At 43.9% G+C, this 22,769-nt stretch overlaps 1 protein-coding gene across 2 annotated transcripts in view; it reads left to right on the top strand.

The window, feature by feature from the left end:
- The first annotated feature begins 14,693 nt into the window (after positions 1-14,693).
- LOC127659612 (hepatocyte cell adhesion molecule-like) overlaps positions 14,694-22,769 on the top strand; it is a 93,893-nt gene continuing 85,817 nt past the window's right edge. Inside the window, exon 1 of one of the 2 annotated variants that reach the window (XM_052149513.1) lies at positions 14,694-14,835. In XM_052149513.1, coding sequence (XP_052005473.1) covers positions 14,787-14,835 — 49 coding nt within the window. In that variant the 5' untranslated portion in view covers positions 14,694-14,786. The remainder of the gene's footprint in view (positions 14,836-22,769) is intronic. The other variant, XM_052149510.1, reaches the window with a different exon arrangement.

The following is a 22,769-nucleotide window of genomic DNA, read 5'->3' as shown; positions in this document are numbered from 1 at the left end:
AGGAGCTCACGAAGTCATGGAAGGCACATTTCTCTGCCAGTACACACTTTGCAGGCTTGTCCACCCTAACTATGTCGAGCATCACAAATTAGAGCACGCTGGGCACGGCCACCTGGAGGAACCGACCAAGGCTCCCTTCCAAAGCATGTAAGTTTTCTTCATAATTGGTGGCGAAGGCTTGCAATGCCATGGGTAAGACCACCTATGCCCAGCAAGCCATAGCTATCCTGCAGGTCCACCAGGCCAAGTGTGGCTCAACCTTGCAGAGATGCGTGACACCGAGAAGGTTCACTTTCTCGATGCGACCCAAGGGGGGCTCTTTGGTGACACTTTCGAGGACTTCTGAGTGAATTGAGTGAAAGTTAACAAGAGAGACTGGCTTTATCTTATCTGTGTATCTTATCTGTAGCAAGGAGTGGTGGTGGCATAATGGGCTTAAGCACACACCATTGTGTCCTTGAGAAAGACACTTAACTCCAGGTTGCTCCGGGGGGATTGTCCCTGTAGTAAGGGCACTCTAAATCGCTTTGGATAAAATTGTCTGCCAAATGCATAAATGTAAATGCGTTAAGCCTGATTAGAAGGCTTAACGCATGCAGTGAAAGGATCTCACTGCTGAATACTCCACCACTATACTACACAATTAATTCACTGGTGAGTGAAATATAAAAATGTACCAGCCAGTGTCCCAATATATACATTTTTACTCATATAGCGCAAAATTTGGTTACAAATGCGAGTGATTTCCTCTCATTGTAATGGAGGGTTCCACGTAGAGTAAAAGATCAATCCATGCCTTATTTATATCGACTCGACAAAAATAAATAAATAAATAAATAAATAAATAATTACAAATGTAGGGCCACGAGTGCTCTTGTTCTGGTGACTGAGCTTGGACGATGCTTGCAGCTGAGTCATGTTCATCCATCTTCTTCTGCCAGTGATTGTTATAATTGTCTCAGGCATAGGCCAATTTGCTGTACGTTGTGGTAACTGATGAGATGTGATGTTGCTTTTCAATGTCCATGTTGTGGCCAATTATATTTTATGTTTAAATGGAACTAATTGGCAGACTAAATAACATTTAACTTAAACTGAGCATCAGTGCAGTTTGATTGGTTTGTTAGTATTAAGGTAAGACGGAAGAAAATTATCTGCAAAAATGTAGAGAGTACTTTTCAAGTCTAAATAAAAATATTTATTTGAAAATAGTATTCTGTTTAAATTGCACTTGAGTAAAAATCTCCAAAAATAATACTTAAGTATATTAATGAAGTATAATTACTTAAGTACTTTACACCGCTGCTTATTTCTAATGTCTTACACCTGTCAACTTGACCCTATCCCCTCACATCTTATGCTGCCTCTCCATCGATCTTACCCGCACTCACACACATTATCAACACATCTCTCAACTGGAAACTTTCCCAATACATTATAGCAGGCTCGAGTAATGCCAACCTGACAGTAGTCGACAACTACAGACCAGTCTCTCTCCTACTCTTACTGTATAAAACTATGGAGAGGGTCGTATTCAACCAGTTGTCTACTTTTCTCTCACAGAACAACCTACTCGACAGATGTCCGTCTGGCTTCAAAAAATTACACTCAACAGAGACTGTCCTCTTGTCAGTAGCTGAAGCCCTGTGACTGGCGATAGCTAACTCCAAATCATCCGCCCTCATCCTCTTTGACTTGTCGGCTGCTTTCGACACAGTGAACCACAGGATTCTCTTGTCCATCCTCTCTGACCTGGGCATCAAAGGAACTGCGCTTGGATGGGTTGAGTCATGACTCATTGGCAGATCTTTCAAGGTTTGCTGGAGAGGAGAGGTATCTAAGTCACACCAGCTGACCACTGGTGTTCCTCAAGTATCAGTGCTTGGACCCCTCTTCTTCTCGATATACATAACATCACTCGGACCGATCATTGAGGCACACGGCTTTTTCTACCACTGTTATGCCGATGACACGCAGCTCTAGCTATTGTTCCAGCCTGATGACCCTAGTGTCTCAGCTCGTATATCTGCCTGCCTCTCTGACATTACGGCCAGGATGAAGGAACACCACCTTCAGTTCAACCTTGCCTAGATAGAACTCCTTATGATCCCACCCAACCCCCCTGTTGACCACAACCTCTCTATTCATCTTGGTTCAACTACACTAACACCAACCAGAACAGCCCTGAACCTGGGAGTGGTGGTAGATTACCATCTTAATTGTATCACCCACATCTCATCAACCGCCAGTCTTCAGAACTTTTCTGTCTGAATATGCTGCACAGCTCCTGGTCCAAATTCTGGTCATTTCAAGACTGGACTACGGTTAAACCACTTCAGATGGGCCAGAATGCAGAAGTGCATCTAGTCTTCAATCAGCCAAAAAGGGCTCATGTCACGCCACTCTTGATTTCACTTCACTGGCTACCTGTAGGTGCCCGCATCAAATTCAAGGCTTTGACTCTGGGTTTCGGGACAGTCAATGGAACCGCACACACTTACTTCAATTCACTTATTCAGGTCAATGTTCCAACTCACTATCTGCTATCTGTGGCCTATGATCAATCGGGATTTCATTTTTGTATGTTTTTTAAATGTTTGTGTTCTAAAAAGGGGGCTGAGGGTTAACAAGTAACATCCACTTTTTCATTAAACCACAATCATCTTCCTTTAGAAGTCACACTGGTCGTCAACCCACAATAACTTCCTGTTTGTTTAGTGAAACTTACAAATTATTCTAACTTAATAGAGTGAGCAGTGCTTCTGTCAGAGTGAGTATCATATCTGTAAATGGAAACCAGGATTCAGTCCTGAAGATCCAAAGACTCATTTCACAATCTGAAGCAGCATTCACACTCTTCTGCTGCTGATACTGACTGATACATGTGAGACACTTTCAGATCAAACTCATGTTAGGATGCCATGTGTTTAAAACTACATTTTATATATGATTGTGTGTTTGTGTTGTTCAGGTGTGGAGATGTTCTGCAGGTTTAATCAGACAGATCCCTGTTACACATCTCTGGGACACAAACTCTATCTGCAGATGGTGACGGACGCTCGAGATCAACAGCTGGAGTTACACAAGGAACTCAACAGCAATAATAAAATGAGAGTTTTTAGAGTAAAGAATAACAAGATAAAGGAATATGAGGAACATGAATCCATTAGAAACAGATCTGAGTTCATCTTTAATAATGGGACTCTGATTTTAAACAGTGTGATCAGATCAGATTCAGGGACATACATATTGGAGATTTATAAGTCTGATGGCACACAAACACACACAAACAATCTTCAAGTGATTGTTGAAGGTAAAGTATCTCTCTTGTCTGACTATTTACAATCACATGTTCTCCACAGTCATGTGACTGTACTGTGTCCCTCCCTCCAGCTCCTATTGGCTCAGTGGAAGTGTCAATCATTGCTCATCCAGTGGGGAGAAGCGAGTGTCCTGCTCCTCTGAGGGGGATCAGCTCATCTTCAGCTGGACTCTGAATGGACAAGAACTGGAGGATGGAAATAACACCATTCATCTGGATGAGGAAACTTCTGGAAGCATCACCTGTACTGCGAAGAACAGCGTCAGTCATGGACAGAACACCACTAGTGTAAACCGATGTGCAGGTGAGATTATTTACAGCTAATCTAGAGATATCAGCCATGTAGGTCTGTATCAGTTTTCTTTTAAAGTCCATCATTTTAAAATGATTAAAAACTTGAATTGATCCAGAGTTTGATATTAACAGATAATCATTGTCTGTTTTTTTCTGTATTTATTGTCTTTCTGAAATCTGTGAAATTCTGCAGAATGCATTAGCAGACCGACACATGATCTTTCTTGTGTTTGTGTAGTTGAGCGTTCAGTGTTTGTGGTGTTTGTGGTGGTGTGGAGTTTGGAGATGATGCTTCTGTTGACTCTGTTAGGAGGTTTTCACATCTACATCACATACTGCAGAACACACACATCAGGTGAGACACATTCACCGTCTGACGTTCACTTCGACGTTGTGTCGAAGAAGTGAAACTAGGGGTCTCTTGAGAACCTTTCGCATCTCTGATCTATGAGAAAATGCCAATGAGAAAGTGGCAGACAGAATTTGCATGTCCCGCTCCCGGACATACGGATATAAAGGGAGGGAACATGCGTCTGTTTCATTCAGAAATTTTCTTCGGAGCCTACTGGTTGTGTATGCAGTGAGCTGCGAGTCACGGTCTGTTTCCTCCCATCTCTGAGCGATTGCTGTTGGATCTACGGTGCATATCAGCAGCTTTCTCCTTCTCTGCACCTTTGCGCAGTAAAATAGTTTATTTCTCTAAAAGAGCAATATACACAGCTGGTGTTGAACGTCCTTTTCAGGACGCGTCTTTATAAAGATGCCCTTCTGCCCCTGTGTAGTTCCTGGATGCGGTAGAGTGCTCTCCGCTCCTGATGGGTGTCTGGGCAGCGAATACACCGAGGCAGCATTTGTGGATGGCTCATGTTCTCACTGCGAGAACATGAACTTGGCAACATTGCAGTCACGGCTTTCCTTCCTCAGGAGGAACGCCACTCCAGCCGCCCGCGCGTCGCTCCTTCTTCCCACGGGATTGAGGACGATCTGGATGGCGATGGAGGCGATTTGGGGATGGCAGCGGGCTCGGTTTCGCAGGGTACATCCCTGCGAACCACCCGCCCCCCGACACGCTCGTTGACTTTCCTCCGGCCAGCCTGCCTATCCTCTTGAGCCCCCCGAGCCGGATGAGCTCAACGCTGCATCGGAGAGTGGTCCAGTGTCTTATGCGGATGACTCGACTGGGCTGCCGCCTTCGGGCCAGTATGCCCAGTCTGAGGCTGACGCCCAGATGTCTGACATGCTTGCCCGGGCCGCCATCAGCGTGGGGCTGGACTGGAACCCTTCGTCATCCCCACAGCCTTCGCGGTTGGATGATTGGTTCCTCGGGTCTGTGTGCCGCTCACAGCCGGTTATGGATGTAACCTCCGTTACAACGTCGAACGAGACGTTGTGTCCTCCCGGCCACGTCGCTGAACCGAGCCACTGTTGCGGCCAAACCTCATTTTCAAACCTCAGAAAAATCCTGAATGAAACGGACGCATTTCCCTCCCTTTATACCCATATGTCTGGGGGCGGGACATGCAAATTCTGTTTGCCAATTTCTCATTGGCCTTTTCTCATAGATCAGAGATGCAAAAGGCACTCAAGAGAGACCCCTAGTGTTGCTCCTTTGACGCAATGTCTCGTTCCCTCCATCAGGGAACGGAGGTTACAACAGTAACCTAGACGTTTATCATCATCATCATGCATTTCACATGACAATATGCAAATGACATGCAAATTATGTGTTTTTAGGAATGAAACAGGAAGAGGAAATCGCTCTCTAGATCAAAACTGAGAATGACAAAATTTAGACAACGACATCAACACAGAACAGAAGATTCATGAGAGTAGCAGCAGATTTCAACACAGATTTGAGAAATTATTTCATGTCAAAGACATTTCTACACTAGTGTAGCCACAAGTAGTCCGTGTCACCCATTGGGCATTCAGACCCAAACAGTGTTGCCACGTCCGCTTGTTATAAGCAAGTATGAGCCTATTGTATTATATGAGCCCTAGTTGTATTAATATATATTATGATGCTGCCGGTGATTGACTAAAAATGAATCTTACATTTTCAACCCAAAAAACTTGTGGAATGCGCCATTAAAATAATCACTATCAGTTCTCAACCACAAGGCCCTCTAAGGCCGGAGACCTCCAAATTGGGGTAAAACATAAATATTATCTTTATGAACTGAAACACTGAGACTGTTGATTGATCTTTTCATATTTTTTATTTTATCCCCTTTTTCTCCCAATTTGAAATGCCCAATTCCCACTACTTAGTAGGTCCTCATGGTGAAGCGGTTACTCACCTCAATCTGGGTGGCGGAGGACTAGTCTTAGTTGCCTCCGCTTCTGACACTTCAATCCGTGCATCTGATCACGTGACTCGTTGTGCATGACACCGCGGAGACTCACAGCATGTGGAGGCTCATGCTACTCTCCACGATCCACACACAACTCACCACACGCCCCATTGAGAGAACCACTAATCACCACCACGAGGAGGTTACCCCATGTGACTCTACCCTCCCTAGCAACCGGGCCATTTTGGTTGCTAAGGAGACCTGACTGGAGTCACTCACCACATGCCCCATTGAGAGCGAGAACCACTAATCTCCACCATGAGGAGTTTTTCCCCATGTGACTCTACCCTCCCTAGCAACCGGGCCAATTTGGTTGCTATGGATACCTGACTGGAGTCACTCAGCACGCCCTGGATTCAAACTCGCGACTCCAGGTGTGATAGTCAGCGTCACTCGCTGAGATACCCAGACCCCCAATCTTTTAATATTCTTAAATGTAGAATAAAAGTTTTAATTTCTACTTGCCCAAAGTTTCTGATTTTCGTTTGTATAGAACTGAGTTTAGACCCATTTATGCCAAAGTTACAAGGATTTCCAGCTATTTTTATGATTTTTGCTGTCTCCAAACTGTGTGCTTCATTTTTTATGTCAAAGAACTACAGAGATACAGCCTCACCTTCTGTTTGACACCTTCGTCTGCAAATGAATCAGCGTGTGAAGTCAATGCAACAACTTTTGCAAGATTTGGTCTGAAAGTCACGTAAGCCAAAGCGTAACATTAAAGCATAAATAACCAAATTTGTAAAATAAGTTAAATTTGTAAAAGAGATTTAAGCAGAAATGGACTTGATTCAGTAAAATCAACGCTGTAAAACATGTCCATCATTTTAACGGTAATGGACTGTAAAAATGCTACAGTAAAAAGATGTTAATTGGTTAGTGAGTAGTTACCGTAAAATTTTAATATTAACATTTTAACGTTAGTATGTAATGTTAAATTAGTATGACAATACTATAGTTTTACGGTAAAATTCTGTACAAATTTTAGATGTAAAAACTATGGTTTTCCTGCATAATTAATGGTAAAAATGTATATTATGCTAAACAAGAGAGTACATGTTCTTTTAATGGTAAACTATTGTTAAAATTACGGTAAAAAAACGGGCGTTCCCAGAATTCCCGAGTGACCCATTACATGAATTATATTTTCTGGGAATAGTTGTGTTTCTTCTTATCATTAATATCAGTTATGTACATTGGGGTATTCTGTGTTATATGTAGATTAGTTCATGTTTATTGTAATATTTTAATTGTGTTACGCTGATGGTGTTTAGTGTTTGTGTGAGTGACACTGAGCACTCGACATGTTTATTGGTAATTTCTCCGCTGTTGAACTTCATGTCATCATCTGCCCTTCTGTCATTTCTACGGTTATTAACGATCAATGAAAAGCAGATTTTTACAGTTTCAGAAGGTTAATATAGTAACTTTATCATTTAATAATATAAACGGGAGTACTGCACTGTAACGTACTGTAAAAACAAGTAAAATGTACAGGATGTTCTGTAAAGTTCTTTACATTTTTACTGTATTTTTTACATAATTATTGTGGCAACCACAGCTGCCGGTGATTTATTTACTGTGAACGTGCCGAATTCAATGTGTTATTAGTTAGTTAGTGGTTAGTGACTGCCAATGGCAGAAGACGAGGAACTAGATTTTTCTGATTAATAGACCTCAGTGGTGTTTGCTCTTACACTTCAGTGTTCAGTAGCATGTTGCTGTACGGTTTGTTCTCTACGTAAAATGTTCTGCACTTATATAGCCTTTTTAACCTTAGCGGTATTCAAAGGGCTTTACACTGTGACTCACACACACACACACACACACACACACACACACACACACACACTCACACACACACACACACACACACACACACACACACACACACACACACACACACACACACACACACACACACACTCACACACACACACACACACACACACACACACACACACACACACACACACACATACACACATGTTGTGTTTCCATGTTTTATGGGGACTTTCCATAGACATAATGGTTTTTATACTGTACAAACTTTATATTCTATCCCCTAAACCTAACCCTACCCCTAAACCTAACCCTCACAGAAAACTTTCTGCATTTTTACATTTTCAAAAAACATAATTTAGTGTGATTTATAAGCTGTTTTCCTCATGGGGACCGACAAAATGTCCCCACAAGGTCAAAAATTTCGGGTTTTACTATCCTTATGGGGACATTTGGTACCCACAAAGTGATAAATACACGCTCACACGCACACACACACACACACACACACACACACACACACACACACACACACACACACACACACACACACACACACACGCAAGGCACTAGTCTGCCATTGGGAGCAACTTGGGGTTCAGTGTCTTGCCCAAGGACACTTCAGCACATGGAGGCATGTGGGCCTGGAATCGAACCAACAGCCAACCCTGCGATTAGTGGCCGACCCGCTGTACCACCTGAGCCACAGCTGCCACACGTGTGTATTGCTTCACAATTTGATCTATTGACTATTTCTGTGGTCAGGTCAACAGTTGCTGGTCATGATGAATTAAAGACCATCAGTAGTCTTATTATGAAACTGACTGGACATTTATTATTTGCCTCACTTGTACTGCATGTCTTATACATGAATCTGTCTGATCTGAATGAACTCAGTGTATTTCATTGTCTCTCATTTCATTGTATCTGTGAATTCATTCTACACATATGAAGCGGTTTTACATGAGAGAGAGATGTTGGTTCATCTCTGATGCCTTGGTTTTTATCTCCAGTCTGTTTTGATGTTTTCTCAGTTTAATCTGCTCTTGTTCTGTGTGTCAGTTTTGAAGGGTCTGTTGTTTCTCTGTATGTTCTGTGGTTTTAATCTTATATTTAACACAAGAAGTTCTCATGATGTTATTTTCTAATGGACTCATCACCACATGATCTGTGGTAGATTCTCTTATACCTCTATTTATATGTCTTTGTTTAAACATTTGTGTGACTTTTTGCTCCGCTTCATATGTTTGCAGAACATCAATAAAACTGTTAATCTGCATCTCCAGTTGAACTCTCAAGTTAGGATTTTAATCTTCCGTTATCTTGAACAAACACTTACAAATAATCCACTTTGTAAGCCTTTGTAAATGTTCTTCGGGTTCATGTATGGAGGAGGAGGAGACGGGAGCAGTGACACGCTTCAGGTAGCTTTCATTTTCTCTTTCAGTCTCTTTGAGTGCAGCCTTCTCAGTCTTTTCTTATTTCAGTCAGTTCAATGTCACAAAACTCTCAGTTAACCAAAACTTCTCAAAACATTTACAGTAAAACAATCTACATTTATATAGCACTTTTTTAACCTTCAAAGCACTTTAGACTGTGACTCATCCGCACACACACACACACACACACACACACACACACAGTTGTGTTCCATGTTTTATGGGGACTTTCCATAGACATAATGGTTTTTATACTGTACAAACTTTATATTCTATCCCCTAAACCTAACCCTACCCCTAAACCTAACCCTCACAGAAAACTTTCTGCATTTTTACATTTTCAAAAAACATAATTTAGTGTGATTTATAAGCTGTTTTCCTCATGGGGACCGACAAAATGTCCCCACAAGGTCAAACATTTCGGGTTTTACTATCCTTATGGGGACATTTGGTCCCCACAAAGTGATAAATACACGCTCACACACACACACACACACACACACACACACACACACACACACACACACACACACGCACACACACACACACACACACACACACACACGTAGTGTTTCCATGTTTTATGGGGACTTTCCATAGACATAATGGTTTTTATACTGTACAAACTTTATATTCTATCCCCTAAACCTAACCCTACCCCTAAACCTAACCCTCACAGAAAACTTTCTGCATTTTTACATTTTCAAAAAACATAATTTAGTATGATTTATAAGCTGTTTTCCTCATGGGGACCAACAAAATGTCCCCACAAGGTCAAAAATTTCGGGTTTTACTATCCTTATGGGGACATTTGGTCCCCACAAAGTGATAAATACACACTCACATACACACACACACACACACACTCACACAGACACACACACACACACACACACACACACACACACACACACACACACACACACACACACACACACACACACACACACAAATGCAAGGCACTAGCTTGCCATTGGGAGCAACTTGGGGTTCAGTGTCTTGCCCAATGACACTTCGGCATGTGGAGTCATGTGGGCTGAGAATCGAATTGCCAATCCTGCGATTAGTGGCCGGCCCGCTCAACCACCTGATCCACAGCCGCCCACAAAACACACACAATAAGGCATGCCATCATCTGCTCTCTCACGTAGTTCTCTCTCCCTTCCTCTGGCATTTGGCTGTTTTAAAGAGTATCTCCACTACCACTGTAATGAGAAACAGCTATTAGAATTGATGCCACACCACTCCCTCTCTCCCACAGACAGACACACGACCACGCCCCAATCACTCCATACCCCCACTGCCCAACTCAAGCCGGGGCAACTTCCACCAACATGCCAACACCCCCGCCAAATCTGGACAGAAAGTCAGCCACAACCATCTGCGCTCCATGGATCAGCTAAAATTTGAACGGCTAAAGTGCAAGGTACCAAAGGGTGATCTGCGCATTGGCATCCTTCATGTGGTGGAGCCACTGGAGAGGGGCGTGATCTGAACAGAGGGTGAAGGCCCACCCCAGCAGGTAGAAACGGAGGGTGAGGACTACCCACTTGATCGCCAAACACTCCTTTTCAATGGTGCTGTACTTAGTTTCCCTCAGCGAGAGTTTACAACTAATGAACAGCACTGGTCGCTCCTCCACATCCTGCAAGAGCACTACCCCCAGCCCTCTGGCCGATGCATCCATTTGCAAAATAAAGGGGCGAGAGAAGTTTGGAGCATATAAGAGCGACCCCCCCACAAAGTGCATGTTTCCCTTTTAGAAACACCTGTTGGCACGACGTCTGCTGGACCAGATCGGGACCCCCCTTTTGAGTCAGATATGTCAGTGGGCTGGTGATGTCAGAGTAAATACTGAGTAAATAATTCCTAGCATCCTCGTGTATGAACGTACGGATCACATTTTTCAGGGTTTTAATAAATCGTTCCACCAACCCATTGGTTTGTGGGTGATAAACCCTGGTGCGAATCGATTTAATACATAATAATTCATACAGTTCACGTAGTGTCCATGACATAAATGTAGTGCCTTGATCATTGAGGATTTCTTTCGGAATCCCCATTTGGGAGATTATTCTGAAGAGTGCCTCCACAACACTATGTGCTGAGATGTTGCGCAGGCGCACTGCTTCCAGATATTGCATTGCATAGTCCACCAGAACTAATGCAAAGCGATGTCCGTGTGCAGTCCGTTCTAATGGCCGATGAGGTTTATACACATTCTTTCAAAGGATACCTTGATTAACAGCAGAGGGTGCAATGACGCTTTTGGGGTGGCTAGTGGATTCACCAACTGACATTCACGGCACACTGCCTATAAAATAAATGGGCCTTTATTCGGTTAAGTGTTCTTTCCTGTCCTAAATGACCAGCCATTGAATTATGGTGAGCTGCCTTGAAAAGCGCTTATTCAGGATGAATTACTGGGTTGTATTTTCCTTTATTCTATCTTTGATCATTGAAAAATCCGGGTAAGAGAGCACGATGTTAGGCTGGAGCTGTTGTCAATCACAAACGGTCCTGGAAATGCCCTGGATCCCCGCAGCTCCAACCGACCTTCCCAGGCCCCCCCTTCTACACCCATGGGAATGGAATCGACAACTTGGGAGAGATAGCGGAGAGAGGTAGAGTTAGCAGGGGAGAGAGGTGGGGAAAGAAGACCTCTCTAAGCGGGGAGGAAGCCTGGGTATTGGACTGCCCAGCCTCCTGGGGGCAAGAATGGGATGGAAAGAGAAGGGGTGGAAGCGGGGTTTGGGGATAGGAGATAGAGAAAGAGAGAGAGAATACAGAGAGGGAGACTCACTCCTTCCCGGAAACGCTGCCATGTAGTCCTCGGCCAGCTGGATCACTTCCTCTAGCAATGCTGGACTGTGGCAATGGACACACTTGGCCATCCCATGGGGCAGCTAGGTGACAAACTGCTCCTGTACCACCTTGTCAACAATGTCCTGGGCACCGTGGGGCTCCCCTGCCAGCAACCATTTCCGGCAGGCATCCCGGAGCTGCTGTGTGAAGGCCGTGTTTGCCCAGCTTCCAAAGTGCTGTCAGCTCTGTTCGGGAGTCCGGCCAACCCGTTGCAGAATGATTCTCTTCAAGTCCGTGTAAACAAGGAGACGTGGTGGCATCAGATGGGCCGCCCACTGGTCTGGCGGCCATTCCCCCACATTGGCTGTGTTCTCGATGAGGTCAAGGTATGCTTCAGGAGGCCCCATTTTGACGAGGGTGAAAGGTTAGACAGCCAGGGTGGGATCCGGGGCTGCAGCAGCAACCCCCTAGTGTCTGACCAGGCTCCAGATTAGATGAAAACTCTGCTCCTGCTCCAGCGCAGCACGGCGAGGGTATGATGTTGGGTCTGCTGGATGTCGGCTAGGGACTTGATCACCTCACCCAGTGGTGAGGAATCCATGACGACGTGTCTCCTCTGTTCCCGTGTTTCAGCACCAGTGTAAAGCTTCTACGGGATCGTGTATGGAGGAGGAGGAGATGGGGAGCAGTGACACGCTTCAGTTAGCTTTTAAGATTTTGCAGTGGAAATTGGGCAGCTTCAAAGCATTGACTCATGCACAACTATCACAGAACATATAAACAGACATTGGTCATCAATAAAGCAGCACGCCAGGTTAAGAACCATGTGGGTGCAATAAACTGTATATTATACAGTTGTGTATATGTATTATATCTCCATTCATATGAGCTGCATTGCTGGTCACAAGCTTATGTTGTGTTTTGGGTGCACAGAATGCTGGTGTGCTGGTGTCCCCACCAGGCTTTTAAACTAGCTTAACCAGCTTCATCAGAGAGACCATGCTGGTAAACAAGCTAGACCAGCACCAAACCAGCACTAACCAACCTAGACCAACCTGGGAATTGCAAGCTGGCTAAGATGGTCTTGTCAGTGTTATCATGTGATGCTTCAACTGGCAACACCCATTAACACTTTTTGTCCAGACCTGCACATTTAGAGAAATATTGAGTGATTTTCACATGTTTATTCACATATGAGAGACCATTATATTCATGTACATTTTCACTTCTTTTCTGTATGCTGCAGCTCTCAAACAGATGCAACAGATGGAAAACCACTTATAGCACGTCTGCATGTGAAATCATGTAACAGAAAGGTTAACACACCCACACCCACACGCACACACACACACACACACACACACACACACAGACACACACACACACTACACACACACACACACACACACACACACACACACACACACACACACACACACACACACACACACACACACACACACAGAGATGGTTTGCACATTTACCACTAAAGTTCCATCATCGCTGTCTGAAGGTCTGAGCAATTCAAAGGTTTTGTAGACATGCAAACCCCCCAAACTACACCAATGTTCAAAATAAATCAAATGCACTCCTTTCTACAGTACTCTGATACAAAACACACTCAAATAAAATAAAATAAACAATCAGCCAAAAATGAAGAATCACGGCCAAATACAATTGATGCATGTTTATTTATTGGTGTAAAGGGATTCATGGAAAGGAGGAGGCGAGAACTGGCTTGACGATATAAATAACCAAAAAGGTGTCTGACAGCTGCCCGTAAATCTCTCTCCCTGTCCCCTCCCTCATCCAGGTAGACAGGGATGACCTGCCGGCAGATGGAGCGGAAATCACGCCCCTCCTCCAACCTCCAATGGACAACAGCCGCGCCTCACAAGACGGATCGAGGCAGACCTCGGGCCCCTGGCGGACAGAACACCCCGCCTAATTTTCGATGGATGGTTTGGGTCTCCCCGTCCCTGGTAGCGGTAACCACTCCAAGTGGTTGGTTGGTTGGGAGCCCCTCCTCCCCTCGTGGTCAGCGGCCGTACCTCCGCTCTCAGACTGCCGGGCTCCTCCGTCCTCTGGCGGATTGCCACGGTTGCTCCGTTGGGGTGGATGGTATTGCCGAGGACTCTACTACGGCACATCTCTCCTCCTTCCTGGGTTTCGGCACCAGTGTAAAGGGATTAATGGAGGCAAGAACCGGTTTGACAATATAAATAATAGTTTAATATAAAAGTATTCTCGCTGCTGTGAACTTCACAATAAATTAAATTAATAAAAAGAGCTCTAGTTCAAACACAGTCAATGGAAATGATTTTTTTCTTGTTTTTTGATGAAATTTTGTAGGAAACTGTACGTTCAAAACAAATGATTGAATTATCCCATATAATAGGAAATAATAGTTTGACTGATTATCCAACAAGCACATGAAGCGATGTTTTAATCATGAATTTATATCCAAAATAGCAACATTAAGAACAGTCTGTGATAGCAGTATGATTGTGAACTTAAATGAAAACGTGCACGTGTAATTTCAAGTTTAAATCGCTAACTTGTCATTTATTTTCTTGGAACTGAGGCCCACAGTTAAATTAGGCTACTTTTAAGCTCACCACGCCTCAAGTACTTCCTCTCACGGAAACATAGAAATGTGTGACCAGAATAACATGTGCAGTATGACAGGTTCATGTCCTCCAGGTTGAGAGCTTGATAGAGTCTGAAATATTCACATTAACATTTACTCTGAGATGCTCATCTATAGAGACTTAACTGGACGTCAGAGAAATGCTGTTCATCTTTGGACTGCTGCTGCTGCTGATACCAACTCATACATGTGAGTCCACTTTCACATCAAACATATATGATATTTCATTTGACTTCAATTGGGCTGTGAGATTGATGACTACAAGATGCTTTTAATTAAGGCTGGGCGACTTGGCTATTAAAATATATCTTTCAATTATAGATATTTTCAGCCTATTCACGATATTCGATATATATTGTGATAATTATGTTTAAATTATACATTTTTTGGAAAGTGAGGAAGAATTATTTCCTCCAAACTTACATTGTAGCTGAGTGAATTCAACATTTTAAAGGCGTTAAATAAAAATATATATTTGAAAATAATAAAGGCATGATTTCCAATGTTTTTCAGTAATTGAACACAAGAGATTTAATCAGTTTTAATGATCTGTATTTTAGATATGTATGTTTTTATTCCATATAAAATGATTATGGAAGATGAAACCTGCAACAAATAATAAATAAATAATAAATAAATAATAAATAAACATATCTGCATATGATGAAATCTACAAAAAATAATCAATAAAATAAAATAATAAATAAATAAACATATCTGTATTTTATTTGAAAATGGATCATGTACAATTTTTAACATATATGTTTCCATTTTATGCATTGTACCGGATTTAGCCAAAGGCTAATTTGGCAGGTCATCATTAAAATAAATGATCAAAAATACAATAAAACATACACACACATCTTCTCAGGGCCCAAAAAACAAACAAATAAATACAAAAATAAAAATATATATATTATTAAGAATCAATGAATTTAATTATAACATGTCAATGTTCACAGAGTCGGGTCGATTTTAAAAAGATTTTAGCTTTAATTTAAAAAGACCAATAGATTTACACCCTTATGATAAAACCAGCAAAAAAATTATAAAGAAATAAATACATTTGCATACGATGAAACCTGCATAAAAAGATTTTTTTTAAATATATATATATACATCCACATCCATTTATTTTGCATTAACTGCATTTATTAATTTATTATGTATATATTTAATTATTTGTATATCTCCTCGCACATGTAATTATTTATTTATTTATTTTTGCACACGTAATTTGATTTATTTACTCATTTATATACAGAATGCATATTTGTATTTATATATTTATTATTTTTGCAGGTTTTGTCCTCCATAAATGATACAGAGTAGCTTGATAAAAAGAAATATTTGCCGCCTCCATATTTTTTTAGTTTGCAAAAATTACTTCACTTCTTTTTTCAAAGCCAGTTGAAGATGGCTTTGTAAGCAAGTAAAGAAATGTTTACTGTATATGTTATAATATAATACTGAATTATCGTTATTATTTTGAGAATTAGATTTGTTTTATACATAAGTAATATATTTCTGATTTATCTCGCCGTCACATTTCTATGTTTTTTTCTCAGTGTTTCGTATCTGGTGAAACTTTCTTCTCTTTTCTGTTATATTATTTGCAGTATTTGTAGGTTTGTATAATAACTTGTAGCGGTTACTAACATTTGGAAATGTGGGAATGCTTGAACATGCAGTAGGTACAACGGGGATGAAGATTTTCTCCCAAAACACTAAAAAGCAACAAAAACTACCGGCGCACTTTCCTAAACACATGTTTGTCACTAAGTACAGCAAAAGTTTCCTAAACCACGAGACCTTTGCGTGTGATGACCAAAGGTTGTTTTTGAGGCACTCTCACACACTCTCACACATACACTCACACTCACACATACACACACACTCACACATACACACACACACAATAACACTCACACACACACTCACACATACACACACACTCACACATACACTCACACACAATAACACTCACACATACACTCACACTCACACACACACTCACACATACACTCACACATACACTCACACTCACACATACACTCACACTCACACTCACACATACACTCACACTCACACTCACACATACACTCACACATACACTCACACATACACTCACACATACACTCACACATACACTCACACTCACACATACACTCACACTCACACATACACTCACACATACACTCACACATACACTCACACTCACACATACACTCACACTCACACATACACTCACACATACACTCACACATACACTCACACTCACACATACACTCACACTCACACATACACTCACACTCACACATACACTCACACTCACACATACACTCACACTCACACATACACACACACTCACACATACACTCACACTCACACTCACACTCACACTCACACTCACACACAATAACACTCACACTCACACTCACACACAATAACACACACACTCACACATACACTCACACATACACTCACACTCACACATACACTCACACTCACACATACACTCACACATACACTCACACTCACACTCACACACAATAACACTCACACTCACACTCACACACAATAACACTCACACTCACACATACACTCACACTCACTCACACACTCACACATACACTCACACTCACACACACACTCACACATACACTCACACTCACACACACACTCACACATACACTCACACATACACTCACACTCACACATACACTCACACATACACTCACACTCACACACACACACACACTCACACTCACACATACACCCACAATCACACTCACACATACACTCAAACTCACACATACACTCACACTCACACACACACACACTCACACGCACACATACACTCACACTCACACATACACTCACACTCACACATACACTAACACTCACACACACACTCATACTCACACACACACTCACACACACACATACACTAACACTCACACACACACTCATACTCACACACACATACACTCACACTCACACACACACTCATACTCACACACACACACACACTCACACGCACACATACACTCACACTCACACTCACACATACACTCACACTCACACACACACACACTCACACGCACACATACACTCACACATACACTCACACTCACACACACACACACACTCACACACACACATACACTCACACTCACACATACACTCACACTCACACATACACTCACACATACACTCACACTCACACACACACTCATACTCACACACACACACACACACTCACACGCACACATACACTCACACTCACACTCACACATACACTCACACATACACTCACAATCACACACACACTCACACACACACATACACTAACACTCACACACACACTCACACATACACTCACACACACACTCACACTCACACACACACACACTCACACTCACACATACACTCACAATCACACTCACACATACACTCACAATCACACTCACACATACACTCAAACTCACACATACACTCACACTCACACACACACACACTCACACGCACACATACACATACACTCACACTCACACATACACTCACACTCACACATACACTCACACATACACTCACACTCACACACACACTCATACTCACACACACACACACTCACACGCACACATACACTCACACTCACACTCACACATACACTCACACATACACTCACAATCACACTCACACATACACTCACACATACACTAACACTCACACATACACTCACACTCACACACACACTCATACTCACACACACACACACTCACACGCACACATACACTCACACTCACACTCACACATACACTCACACATACACTAACACTCACACATACACTCACACATACACTCACAATCACACTCACACATACGCTCACACTCACACATACACTCACACTCACACATACACTCACACTCACACTCACACTTACACATACACTCATACATACACTCACACTCACACATACACACACACTCACACATACACTCACACTCACACTCACACTTACACATACACTCACACATACACTCACACTCACACTCTCACACACACTTACACATACACTACCACTCACACATACACTCACACTCACGCTCACACTCACACATACACTCACACTCACACACACTCACACATACACTCACACTCACACACACACTCACACTCACGCATACACTCACACTCACACATACACTCACACTCACACTTACACATACACTCACACATACACTCACACTCACACACACTCACACATTCACTCACACTCACACATACACTCACACTCACACTTACACATACACTACCACTCACACATACACTCACACTCACGCTCACACTCACACTCACACATACACTCACACTCACACACACTCACACATACACTCACACATACACTCACACTCACACACACACACACACACTCACACTCACGCATACACTCACACTCACACAAACACACACACACACTCACACTCACACATACACTCACACATACACTCACACTCACACATGCACTCACACATGCACTCACACGCACACTCACACATACACTCACACTCACACATACACTCACACTCACACATGCACTCACACATGCACTCACACTCACACTTACACATACACTACCACTCACACATACACTCACACTCACACTCACACTTACACATACACTCACACATACACTCACACTCACACTCTCACACACACTTACACATACACTACCACTCACACATACACTCACACTCACGCTCACACTCACACTCACACATACACTCACACTCACACACACTCACACATACACTCACACTCACACACACACACACACACACACTCACACTCACGCATACACTCACACTCACACAAACACACACACACACTCACACATACACTCACACATACACTCACACTCACACATGCACTCACACGCACACTCACACGCACACTCACACGCACACTCACACATACACTCACACATACACTCACACATACACTCACACTCACACACACACTCACACATACACTCACACTCACACACACACTCACACATACACTCACACATACACTCACACACACACTCACACATGCACTCACACGCACACTCACACGCACACTCACACGCACACTCACACATACACTCACACATACACTCACACATACACTCACACATACACTCACACTCACACACACACTCACACATACACTCACACTCACACACACACTCACACATACACTCACACATACACTCACACTCACACATACACTCACACTCACACATACACTCACACATACACGATGATATTGTGAATATTCGATAATCGTCTGTAACACAGTTACGGGAAGGGCGATCAAGGAGGACACAGGAAACGGGGTTGGACTAAAGGTAGGCTTTTTAATTTCTCACAATACAATATGCAGCACACTGGGTTGCTTTCTTTTAGGCTTTCTCTCTCTCTCACTGGAGGTTCGGAGTCTGCTTTTGTGCCGCTCTCCTCGTGCTCACTGGAATTAGAGACAGGTGTTAGGCATAATTTAGCTCAGGTGTAAGCGCCCTTATCGCTTTCCTCTCCCGGACGGGCGCTTGACCACGCCCCCGCTGCCACATACCCCCACCGCCTGTCTACCACTCCCCCCCATTTCTGGAGAGAAAGTCAGTGACAGCCATCTGCACCCCCGGTCTGTGGACCACCTTGAATTTAAAGGGCTGGAGAGCCAGATACCAACGGGTGATCCGGGCGTTAGTATCCTTCATGCGGTGAAATCACTGGAGTGGGGCGTGATCCGAGCAGAGGGTGAAGGCCCGCCCCAGCAGGTAATACCGGAGGGTGAGGATCGCCCACTTGATGGCCAAACACTCCTTCTCCACGGTGCTGTACTTAGTCTTCCTCAAAGAGAGCTTCCGGCTAATGTACAGCACTGGGCGCTCCTCCTCCTCCACCACCTGCGAGAGTACGGCCCCCAGCCCCCTGTCCGAAGCGTCCGTCTGCAAAATAAAAGGGAGAGAGAAGTCAGGTGCATGAAGAAGCGGCCCCCACAAAGTGCGGCTTTAACCCGCGTAAACGCCTATTGACACTGCTCTGACCATTGAACCGGATCTGGAGCCCCCTTTTTAGTGAGGTCAGTCAGCGGGCTGGTGACGTCCGAATAATTAGGCACAAACCTTCTATAATAGCCAGCCAGCCCCAGGAACTGCCTCACCCCCTTTTTGGTCTTAGGTCTAGGGCAAGTCGCAATCGCCGCGGTTTTGTCAATTTGGGGACACACCTGGCCATGACCCAAGTGGAACCCCAGATACCGTACCTCCACACGCCCAATCGCGCACTTCTTAGGGTTTGCCATGAGCCCCACCCGCCGCAGCGATCTCAGGACGGCCCTCAGATGTTGCATGTGCCGCTGCCAATCATTGCTATAAATTATAATATCATCTAAATAGGCAGCGGTGTACGCGGTGTGAGGTCTGAGGATCCTATCCATAAGACGCTGAAAGGTGGCTGGTGCTCCAAACAAACCGAACGGAAGCGTCACAAATTGGTGTAATCCAAACGGTGTAGTGAAGGCTGTTTTCTCACGGGACATTGGTGTCAAGGGGATCTGCCAATAGCCCTTTGTTAAATCCAAGGTCGAATAAAATCGAGCAGTACCTAACCGATCGAGCAGTTCATCAACACGGGGCATTGGGTACGCGTCAAATTTAGACACCGCGTTGACTTTTCTATAGTCCACACAGAATCGTACAGACCCATCGCTCTTGGGAACAAGAACAACCGGGCTGGACCAGTCACTGTGGGATTCCTCTATTACTCCCATCTCAAGCATCGCATCCAATTCTTCCCGAACTATTTTCTTTTTGTGTTCGGGCTACGTACCACCACCCCCGGCTCGGTCTCGATGTGGTGTTGTATGATGTTCGTACGGCCCGGTAGCGGAGAAAACACATCTGCAAATTCCTTTTGTAACTCGGAAACCTCTGTGAGTTGACGCGGTGAGAGGTGGTCTCCACAAGTAACCGGGGTGTTGAGATTGCGAGCTTTGTTTACCTCCGGTCCGAGTTCCGCCCACTCCGGAACTACCATGGCCAACGTCACAGAGGCCGCCTCTTCTCTCCACAATTTGAGGAGGTTGAGGTGATATATTTGGCATGCGCCCCCTTTATCGGTACGTTTAACCTCATAATCGAGATCCCCTACTCGTCGTGTGACCTCAAAGGGTCCTTGCCACTTGGCGAGTAATTTAGAGCTCGACGTTGGGAGTAATACAAGCACCTTATCTCCCGGTGCAAATTCCAATAGCCGAGCACCCCTGTCATACAGCCGGCGTTGGCGTTCTTGAGCCTGGAGCAAATTTTCCTGTGTTAATTGCCCCAGTGTGTGGAGTTTTGCTCTAAGGTCAAGAACGTACTGAATTTCGTTTTTGCTATTCAAAGGTCCCTCCTCCCAAGTTTCACGGATGACGTCAATGACCCCGCGTGGGCGTTGCCCATACAGCAGCTCAAATGGGGAGAACCCCGTGGAGGCTTGCGGGACCTCTCGTACTGCAAACAACAGGGGGTCAAGCCACTTATCCCAATTCCTAGCATCTTCGTGGACGAATTTACGAATCATATTTTTGAGCGTTTTATTAAATCGTTCCACTAGGCCATCTGTCTGGCGATGGTAAACGCTAGTTCGAATCGACTTAATGCCCAACAGTTCATAAAGTTCGCGAAGTGTATGTGACATAAACGTCGTGCCTTGATCGGTGAGGATTTCTTTCGGAATCCCCACCCGGGAGATTATCTTGAAGAGTGCCCCTGCAACGCTACGTGCTAAGATGTTGCTCCGAGGCACTGCTTCCGGATATCGCGTTGCATAATCCACCAGGACTAACACAAAGCGATGTCCGCATGCTGTCCGTTCTAATGGCCCGACAAGGTCCATTCCAATTCTTTCTAAAGGGACCTCGATTAATGGAAGGGGGCGCAATGGCGCTTTTGGGGTGGCTGGTGGGTTTACCAGCTGACATTCGCGGCACGCCGCTCACCACCTGCGGACGTCGCCGCCAATGCCCGGCCAATAGAAACAGGCTATTAGACGGAGAAGTGTCTTCCTTTCCCCTAGGTGACTGGCCATAG

Source organism: Xyrauchen texanus, chromosome 19 (assembly GCF_025860055.1).
Source record: "Xyrauchen texanus isolate HMW12.3.18 chromosome 19, RBS_HiC_50CHRs, whole genome shotgun sequence".
Classification (NCBI taxonomy): Eukaryota; Metazoa; Chordata; class Actinopteri; order Cypriniformes; family Catostomidae; genus Xyrauchen; species Xyrauchen texanus.
The sequence above is the reverse complement of the archived record's forward strand: the minus strand, read 5'-3'. Positions and strand labels throughout refer to the sequence as shown.